At 40.8% G+C, this 10,637-nt stretch overlaps 1 protein-coding gene across 1 annotated transcript; it reads right to left on the bottom strand.

Annotated features, from left to right (window-relative positions):
• Nucleotides 1-9,684: 9,684 nt before the first annotated feature.
• On the bottom strand, nt 9,685-10,167 carry LOC308505485 (large ribosomal subunit protein uL23-like; the record flags this gene model as incomplete). The annotated part of the gene is made up of 1 exon (XM_081067776.1): nt 9,685-10,167. Exon 1 carries the CDS (start codon nt 10,153-10,155, stop codon nt 9,685-9,687), a length of 471 nt encoding a protein of 156 aa, XP_080923902.1. The 5' UTR covers nt 10,156-10,167.
• Nucleotides 10,168-10,637: the final 470 nt, after the last annotated feature.

The following is a 10,637-nucleotide window of genomic DNA, read 5'->3' on the forward strand; positions in this document are numbered from 1 at the left end:
TGCATTCTTCTTTTGCTCTTTCTCTGTTGCTCTGCCTCTCTAGCAGAGTATCCGATAGCATTCAGCTACCAGAGAGAGACTATTTGTGTTCTTTCTTGAGTCCAAGTCTGAAAACGCTGGGAAGGGTGTCAATATTCATCATGACATGTGTTCTTGCCTCTGACCAATCCACTGAGGTGAGAAAGCTAATCCATATTAGAGCACAGAAGCTCCAGGGAAAGCCTCACATTTACTTTCTTCTCCTGGGTAATTGCCTCCAAGCTTCACCTCCCTGACTTACTTGATTTCTCTTGGTTCTCTGGTTTTTCTGCTTTTGTCATAGAGGCTAGGATCCAGATTCTTCTTCTCTGCACAGATCATTCCAAATGATGAGGCATTTGAATGATCTATTTGGTTTGAATCAGCTTCTCTACAAGACATTGCCTCATTCTCTCACCTCAGCTTCATGAACATGAATCATAAACCCATGCTGTATGGGACTCTCATAAACCTGAGACTCCCAGATTCCAGGCACCCTTGCCTACATAGCGAAATTACGATGTCCAGCAAGTGACCACATGGAGCTATTATATGAAGAAGGCTGGTAGAAATGTGGGTCTAAAGCCCAAAGGAACATGAGAATTGCTCCGATTTCGGAGAATCATCTGCCTGGAGACGACAGTTGAAGTTGTGGAAGTGTATATGATAGCCAAAGAAGAAAAATGGTGTGTGAGAAGAGAAAAGGACAAAAGAGAACGTGGAGTATCCTATGTATAAGGGATAGGCAAAGGATAAGAAGCCTTCAAGGTAAGAGAAATAGAGAAGATGAAGAAAAGGGTAGGTTTTTGATTGACTGAGATGATCAACTTGTGTTACACTATAGGCAACTCTTAACTATCCAATGGTCAACAAGTGGTAGACTTTCCAGTTTCATTATTTTACCCTATTTTTCTATTTCTAGTCGTCTATTTCATTTCTTGATAACATTACCCCTTTGGGACTGGGAAAGCAGCATTTTGCTTCCAAGCATTAGGCCTGATAAAAAGGATTGACTGCAGTAGAGAATGGCTAAGGTGCAAAGTAAAGATTTTTATTTTCTTATTTATGGATTTTTATTCACCCCTCTAACAATGCATTAAAAATTTACATAATTCCAAAGTTGCTAGGATTCTAAGCAACAAAGTGACAGACTTCCAAATTTAAAAGACCAAGGCATGAAAGATTGCTTATTATTCTCTAGAAAGGTCTTTCAGTATAGGATATCCCTTTTTATGACATCCTGTTGTTCTCTTATTTACACACTTGGCATTTTAACCAGAGCAGGAAACGAATAACTCTACTGAGAAAAAATATGTATGTGTTCATAATAGCATTCATTGCCTAACCGCTTTGGCCAACTTTCAAACCTCTGAGTGTATGTCTAAAATGGTCATGCCCAGCAACTGTGAAAGGATACAACTATAAATTAACATAGTTGTTGGAAGTTATAAGTGACTTAGATAAGTAGTTCCTAGCTCATCAATGATGTAAATTCTTCCCTAAGGTTTTGAAATGAAATCCTGTGGGTCAGATTATGATTCTTTGCCAAGCAAGGTGCATGTCTTATGATGTGTGTTTAACAAACAGCTCATACCAATTTTCTGCAAAAGCCATTCAACATTTGCTCCTGAAATTACAATAATGGAAATTTTCCAGTGCCTTTCAAAAATTACTTTCTTTTTATGCTTTGGATATTTATTACTTTCTTTTTATACTTTGGATAATGAGTCAACTGAATGAAATCAGAAGAGTCCTTCCAAAGAAGCAACACTTACAGTCAGTAGAAGTAGCAATTGCAGTAGTGGTAGTACCACCCTGGAGGGTTGATAACAGTACCACACTAGGAGCAGCAATGCCAGTATCACACTCAGTTGGGCACTTCAAATATTTAGTGGCAGAAATTATCATAACTCTTATCGTGTTTGCACTGTACCAACCTTCACATATCCTACCAGTGTCCTACATATTTCCATTCCTGTTTAAACCATATTTCCTATACTCTTCTTTATCTTAGACATTCCCTTCCTGGTCCACACCAGGGCCCCCTTTTAAATGTGGGGTTCAACTAGAACCAAGGGCAGCAGCAGGACTCACATTTTCTAAAGGCTCAACACTGCATTTCTTTTCTACACCAGTTTTGAGAGCAATCACTTCATTATTGACCTGGTTTATTAAAACACATTTTACAGAATGGTTTATGTACATTGTCACACTGCATTGAGAAAAATCTGTAAGTTGAAGGACAGGAGTTTTGGAAGCTGAGATAAACTTGAAGAAATGTTTCTCCCTGAGGAGCCTTGGACAGAGAGGGAGGGGAATTGGGTGAAATAGCTTACTTACTAGTCTTAAGGATTAGGGGAAGGCAAAAAGGATTAAGAAGTAGTAAGAAGTACAGTGGAGGAATTTGAATGCAAGATGGGATCCAAGTGAGATATGGGCAGAGAAAATGAGAACAAAACTCAAACCACAATGAGATGGAATATCCCAGAGTACCCCCTTTCACAACGTCCTATAAGTGTTTTGGGAGTAGGAAACGTGATTCATTAAATTAGGCTAAACAAGATATATTTAATTAAACATGTCAACAAAATCAGATGAAGCATTTATAGACTTCATCTTCATTGATGGTTTCTAAATGCCAAATAAAACCTTTGATCCTAAGTGAGGATGGTCATTAGTGCTACTCATAAATTATTTCCTGCTTTCATTCTCTGGCCATTGGATTTCTCTTCCCCTTTGAAGTCTGATGTGGTCATATGACTATCTTCAGCCAATGATGTGTGGATGGGAGCCTTGCAATTTAATGTGCAGTTTGCCACATTTCCTTCTCATTGCTGAAATGACGAACGCTTGTGTCAAGGTGATGCCTCTACTAGGTTGAGTCTCTGAGGGTTACCAGTGGGCTAAGCTCTTCTTCTGACCTGCTTTGGACGTGTGGCATGGTTGAAAATTAGGATTACAAACTGGACAATTTTGAGAATTAGGATTACAAACTGGACAATTAGGATTATAAACTGGCATGGTTGAGAAATAGGATTACAAACCGGACAATTTTGAGAGTGAAAGGAACAATAGGCACAATTCAAAACTCTATGGTCATCCTTGGGACACCTAAACTTGTGTTAAGCCACTGAGACTTGGGGGTTGTTTTTTACTGCAGCATGACTTAGCCTATACTGATTGACAAATCAAGGCATATGTAAACAACTTACAGTAACCTATGTCAGGAAGGCCAACAGTAAACCATGCAGTCCTCACTATAACTGTGCAAAATTAGTAAGGATGGAGCTCCAGTGTCTAGGCCTAAGGTGAGGTCAGCTGTATTGCCACTGACAAGTGAGTGAACTTCTGGGATCCAGAACTCTTGATCAAGGCTCTCCTCCTTCAGATCTCACAAGGAAATACTTGCAGAAGAGATAGAAGGCAGCTGACATCAAAAAAGTGTTAGTATTGCCCAGAAAGGCAAACTTAGTCTTGCCTGTATGACCCTATGTGGAATTGCTTAAAATTATGCCACCAAGTTTCCCCCAACAGAGCACCTGAGAGCCAAATGGGCTAGGGGATGTTTGATTTGTACAACAGAATATTGTAGAGAGAAAAAAGAACTTGTATGCCTTTAGGTTAAGCAAGCAATCTCAGGTTTGCCACTGCCTTCTGTTCCTTTCTATTGTTATATCTTATTTTCCCTACTTCTTCATTTTAATTACATTATCTGCTTATCTCCCAGAGGCATTTGAGTTTTGATTTCTGCAGAGAATCATTGTGTCTGAGAAGGAAAAAGTACATAGGGCCAATGTTCAAGTGTTCAGTGCAACACAGGGAAAAGGAGACCGAATGTTAACAACTTCATGAGATTCTCTCTCACCACTCTTCAGATAGCTTGACCTATCTCTTTGCCATCCCCTGGGCCAAACTGATGCCCAACCCAAGAATCAAGGTAAGCCCCACTAGCTGTATCTGAATAACTTCTTGCACGTGATGTAGGGTAGAAAAAGGGGGGTAGTTATACACCTGGGAATAGCCAGGAACATCTTCTGCTCTTTCTAGCATATGCAGGATGACTTTATTCCTTATCTTGTGGTTAAATAGGAGAATGGAAAAGGGGATATAGGCTCTAACTATTACCATAATCAAAGCAGTAGATTCAAAACATCTTACTTCACAGTTACGCTCCAGTAGCAATGAGCACACCTAGCACCAAGATTTTGATTTCTAACACCATTCTTCAATGAAAGGAACCAGGATTCCTTAGAGAAATGGCTGATTCTAAGTCTAGGGTAGAGAAAATATAAGCTAATCTTGGAGCATCTCTTAGTACCAGAAAGTAAGAGAGTACTCAAAAACAAAAAAATGGGAGCAAGTCAAAGATACTTTGGAGCCAACTGAAAGAGCTCCCAATGGCCAAAGCTGGAACAATTTGAGCAACGAAATAAATAATACAGTATTGGATTATAACCAAAATATAAAATAAATATACATGAGTCATACTGATATAAATGATTGAATAAATAAATGAGAAAGAAGAGACAAATATTCCTTTCAGGAGATTTCATTAAATATTCATAGATACTCCCCATTTAGGAACTTAATATCATACTCTTCTGAGACTGGGCTGGATTTAGTGACATGCTTCCAAAAGGTGAAGTATGGAAAGGGGAAAATAGTAACTTCACAGCGGTGAAACACTATCTTACACTAGTGATGAAGGTTGGCATCGACTATGACGTCACATGGACCACAAGTACCCTCTGAAGTGATGAGAAGGGCAGTTCTCTGTGGTATTCTTTCCAGAAACCAAGTCTAAACATGAGTACAAATGTTAAACAAAACCAGATTGGAAGATATTCTACAGTACTCTGCAGGACTGTCACAGTCATGAAAAACAAGGAAAGACTGAGAAACTGTCAGAGATCAAAAGAAAATGGGGAGACACAACTAAATGCAGTGTACCACCCTGGATTAGATACTGTAACAGAAAGAGGTCATAAATGAAATAACTCGTGGAATCTGGATAACATCTGGAGTTTAATTAATAGTTATGTATTAGTGATGATGTGTGTGTGTGTGTGTGTGTGTGTTAACATCTTTTTGTTTCTATAATCATTTCTTGGTGTGACAAATGTACCATGGCAATGTAAGATGATAACAATGGGAAAAACTCAGCGAGAAGTATACTCTCTGTCAGTTATATTTGCAACTACTTCCTACATTTTCAACTTTTCTATAAACCTAAAATGATTTACATCACGATAAGAGACCTAAAATTATTCCAAAATAAAAATTCTACTGAAAAATAACAACCCTTTTGGCTGCACACTGGCATCAGACATGTTCGTAAGTGACCCAGCTCTGGACCTCTTCAGGCCATGTTCCTTCTCAGAAGGCTGAGCATTGGCTCACGCAGAGTCCATGTCTTCCCTTCTTGACCACATTGCAGATACTCAAGACCCTGTAATTCCTTGCCCCCCGTGTCTCCAAACCTGTGCAAGCCTCTTCTGGGCCTCCATCTTCCAAAGGGTGGGTTCTGTCATCACTTAGGCCCACCCAGGCCTCGGTTTGGCCAAGGGGAAGCTGTTGGCAAGGTAGTGTGGACAGAACTTGGGCAGGTCAGCTGGTGTGCCTACATGCAGGAGGCTCCCTGTGGGGTGAAATACAGCAAGGGTATGGGAAAGGAAGGGGGGTGGGCCATCAGCATGGATTGTGAGCCAGGGGCTAGCCATCGTGTTCTGGGGAGGAACTCGGAGGAGTCCAAGAATTCTAAAGTGGAGCCTGGCCTGCCAGGTCTTTATAAAGACATATTTGTGAGAGTAGGAAGACAGACTATATTAATTTATTGGTCTCTTATCTTGATGTAAAACAACTAAGTATTTAGACACATGATCTTGAGTCTCCATTGGTATCTTGCTTGGGCCCTGTGTGTACCAGGGTGGGAAATTCCATGGGCCAGTCCCTGTGACACTCCACCTGTACGCACTAGAAGTGGCGCTAATGGCTTGTTGCCCTCTCACCTCTGCTCTGCAGCAATTATATCGTAGTAAAGGGTACAGAAGCCCAGTTTAATAAGCAGAAGATGGTTGAGTACAGCCATCTCAGGATGGAAATCATTATCTGTCTACCTCTACACCCTGTCCCAGGAAATGTTATCTAAGTGGAGATAAAGGATATCTGGCTTTCCAGACAGAAAGCCCATATGTCAGACTATATGCGGCTGGCTTTAAACATGAGGAGAAAGACACAAAAGGGTCATAGTTGGAGTCTGTGTGGGGAAAACGGCCCAGATCATTGCCAAAGTTTTAGGAAGGAACAGGCATAGTTCTGCAACTGGAGGAGTGTGTGCATACTCATATGTGTGTAGTGAACGGGTGGGAAACAGGTTTCTACCTGTCCATCCAGAAGTCAAACCTACCTTCATTCAGCATAAGGCACCAGGCCCTCCCCCTCTATATAGGTTCTGCTCTGAAACTCAGGAGAAAGCATCTGGAATCACTGTTTGCCTCACTTTCACCTGCTCTTAAGAATCTCAGAATATGCCAGAGCTCTTTTGTGGCTGGCAGCTTTTTATATATTTGTATTAATATAAATAATAAACAAATAAATATAATACAGCTTAAAATATGTAAGTATAAAAATATATAAACATAAACTTGTCTATATATGAGATGCACACACATCCGTGCGCGCACAGGAAGCCTGGAGAAGACACCTGGCCTACCTAACGTACATGGAGCCCAGGAAGAACCACATTTCCAGCTCCCTGCTCCCCACGTTCCCCACCTCCCACCCTCATTCCCCCGCACGCCCACCCCCACATTACCACTAAGGGGAGAGGGTGCCTGTGCTTCTAGTGGTGGGATGTTTATTCTCTAAGGTGGTTTGAAGCCCCTAATTGATCCTTTTTTTCATTTCTCCCGTTGTCCTCCTGCCCACTGACCCCAGAGCAAGAGAGAAATAGTGACATTCAGAAAAGGCGTCTTTTTTCTCTAACACTGCAGTGCTCTCCCAGGTCCCACTTCCACCTTCATACTCATCGCCTCCACACTCATGCACCTCCTGCCCAGGGATTCTGACCCACTTGGTCCAGGCTAAGGTGTCGACTAGGCACAAGAAGTTTGAAAGCTCCCCATGTGATTCCAATGCACAGCCAAGGTCAAGAGAATCGGGGCTCTAACAGCAACTCCTACCTCCCCTTACAAGGCCTGGGAAGAGGTTTTGAGTGTTAGGCCAACCTTTCCCAACTTTTCTTGTCACTGAGACTTCATTCAGGCAGAAGATATCCTTGGGCATCTTTTCAGCAGTATTGGACAAGTCTACAGGGCTACTGTGGACACAATAATAGTGAACTTGGACCTAATGGAATGTCAGTGGGCCCATAATATGCTCTCTTCCCTTGCTTGCTATTAGTACCATTTCTGGCACAAAGAAAGATCAATATAAAAATAGCTTACCTACTCAGAGTTCTAGAACGTAAATACCTAAATCATTTCATTATTTAAAAACACATAACCCCAGGCAATAATTTGGATCAAAAGTAACAAAAATATTTAAGAAAGCTTTTAAATTGTATAATTATAATATGTATTCTTAATAATTATCAGTCTTTTCATTTGTCCAGTGGTCTTTTGCATATGAATCCGAAGGTACTCAGCAATGTTTTCCCCAGAAAGGATATAAAGAACCCTGAAGTGTGGCCTGAGCTCTCTGGAATCCTTATCCTCCTCACCTGCCCTTGGGCCAGAGCGGGTACCCTCCCAGGGGGAGCTCTGCAACCTCTCTGAGAGCCTCCGTGCTGACGCAGACAGCCCAGCGTCGTGGACTGGCTGCTGGGCCTCGGCCCTCATAGAACCGTACGTTTTCTATTTAGGGGAAGACATGGAGAAGTGACCCAGAAGAGGATTTGAAACAGAAAATGAGTTGGAAAGTCACCGATAATAGTCTCTGCCTCTTCATGGGGAACAAAGTTCATCTGAAAGGATAAAACAAATAAGAGCCGGCCTGTAGATGACAAGGAAGAGATCAGGAGCCATTGCAATCAGAACAGCAGACCACCCAAAGAGCTGGTTTTCAATTTGCAACAGCATTTGCTCTTTGATTCACGTGAGACCGAGAAACAAGCCGTTTTCTACTTCACTGGTGACAAGTCAATACTTTTGCTCCTAAGAATGACCGCTTTCATCTTTTTCTTTTACCTAAATGAACTTCTTAATTGATTAGTGTTTAACAATGTAAAACGTTCCATCAGAAGTGTCGCAAGAACATCTCTCATTCAGCTCAGAACAATATATGCTCAGGAATGTGTTGCTCACCGTGGAAGTCACTCCCTGGCACAAACGCCCTGCTGCAGCAGTCAGAACCTGGCCTTTTCTTGGCACAGACTACCAACGAAGATTCTCTCAGAAACCTTCTGAAGGGAGAAGGTTTAAAGCAGTGCTAAAAACTTGACATAAATCCTCAGAACAACTCTGGAAGTTGTAACTATTTCCATTTCACAGACTGGCCGGCAAATGAATCAAGGCAAAGAGAAAAGCAAAGGGTTGTGAACACAGCCCATCCCCGTCATAGGAAAATAGATGGGTTAGGTGTTCAACAGAACTTTAATAAATCTGTTTCAGTTTGAATTATCCTTTTAAGGAGGGAGGTCCGATATCACTCCAGCAGGGTTAAAATAGCATCCTAATCACTCCAGCAGGGTTAAAATAGCATCTTAGAAGCAAACTCCGTATTGAGAGCAGACCACTTAAATCAATTGATGGCACGCCCATCAATAGAATATTGTGCAGCCATTAAAAGTGAGGTCACTCTTATTGAGGTGGAAGGATCATCAAGATATATTAATTGAAGAAAGAAGATACAGTACGGTGTGAATGTTGTATAAAAGGTATATATATACTTTTATATACCAGGGTTGCCAAAAAATGTATACACATGACTTGTATCCATCTTTTGTTATCGGTATATATTCAGTATTACAATTTTAATACAATTTTTCTCCTTTCTTAAAACATGTGTACATTTTTTGGCACACTGTATATACCTTTTACACACACACACACACACACACACACACTTATATTTGTATATATTCTATATTTGTAGGGTACCTCTGGATGCACAAGAACCTGGTAACGGGCTGCCTCTGTGAGGGGAACTGAGTGGCTTTAGCAGTGGGTAGGATAGACTTTTTGTTTTGCACCTTTTGTATTTTGTACCATGTGCTTATGTTACTTATGAAAACAATTGTTTTCATGATTTAAAAGGAGGGTGAAGCCTTCAGTTAAAGCTCAAGAAAGTAAAGCCACAGCGGCTGTACCAATACACATTCCCATCAGCAGTGTATGAGGGTTCCTTTTCCCCCACAACCTCTCCAACACTTGTTATTATTTGACTTGTTGATAATAGCCATTCTGACAGGTGTGAGGTGGTATCTCATTGTGGTTTTGATTTGCATTTCTCTAATAGCTAGTGAAGTTGAGCATCTTTTCATATATCTGCTGACCACTTGTTTGTCTTCTTTGGGGGAAGTATCTGTTCAAGTCTTCTGCCCATTTTAATTGGATTGTTTTTATGTTGTTGTTGAGTTCTATGAGTTCTTTATTTATTTATTTATTTATTTATTTATTTTTTACAGTGAAAAACGTTTGTATTTAGAATTAGCCAGCTTGACTCAGTTTAGATCATCCCAATTTTGTTGGCAACATCCAAAGCATCGTAGTCAGGAGCCAGTCGAACATATGCCTTCTTCTCTCCATCAGGCCTGATCAGGGTGTTGACCTTGGCCACGTCAATGTCATAGAGCTTCTTCACAGCCTGTTTGATCTGGTGCTTGTTGGTCTTGACGTCCACAATGAACACAAGTGTATTGTTGTCTCCTATCTTCTTCATGGCCGACTCGGTAGTTAGGGGGAATTTGATGATAGCATAGTGGTCAAGCTTGTTTCTCCTGGGAGCGCTCTTCTGAGGATATTTAGGCTGCCTTTGGAGCCACAGTGTCTTGGGCCTTCGGAAGGTGGGTGACGTCCGGATCTTCTTTTTTTTGTGTCTGTGGACGCCTTTTAGGACTGCTTTTTTTGCCTTCAAAGCCTTCGCTTTGGCTTTGGTTTTGGGAGGGGCAGGGGCTTCCTTCTTCGCTTTCGGCGCCATCTTCGTGAAAAGGGTTTCTCTATGAGTTTTTTATATATTTTGAATATTAGTCCCTTATCAGAGGTGTTGTTTGCAAATATCTTCTCCCATTCAGTTGGTTGTCTCTTTGTTTTGTTGATGGTTTCTTTTGCTGTGCAGGAGCTTTTTAGTTTAGTATAATCCCATTCATTGATTTTTGCTTTCCCTTACCTTTGAGGTCAAATTCATAAAATCCTCTCTGAACCTAAGGTCCATAAATTTAGTACCTCTGCTTTCTTCTATGGAATTTATTGTTTCAGGTCTTATGTTTAGATCTTTGATCCATTTTGAGTTAATTTTGGTATATAGTGACAGATATACCAGATATCTAGACAGATATAGCAGTCTAGTTTCACTTTTTTGCACGTGGCTTTCTAATTCTCCCAGCACCATTTATTGAAGAGGCTGTCTTTTCTCCATTGTATGTTTTTGATTGCTTTGTTGAAAACTCTGCCCATATAAAA

Source organism: Rhinolophus hipposideros, assembly GCF_964194185.1.
Source record: "Rhinolophus hipposideros genome assembly, chromosome: 2".
Taxonomy (NCBI): Eukaryota; Metazoa; Chordata; class Mammalia; order Chiroptera; family Rhinolophidae; genus Rhinolophus; species Rhinolophus hipposideros.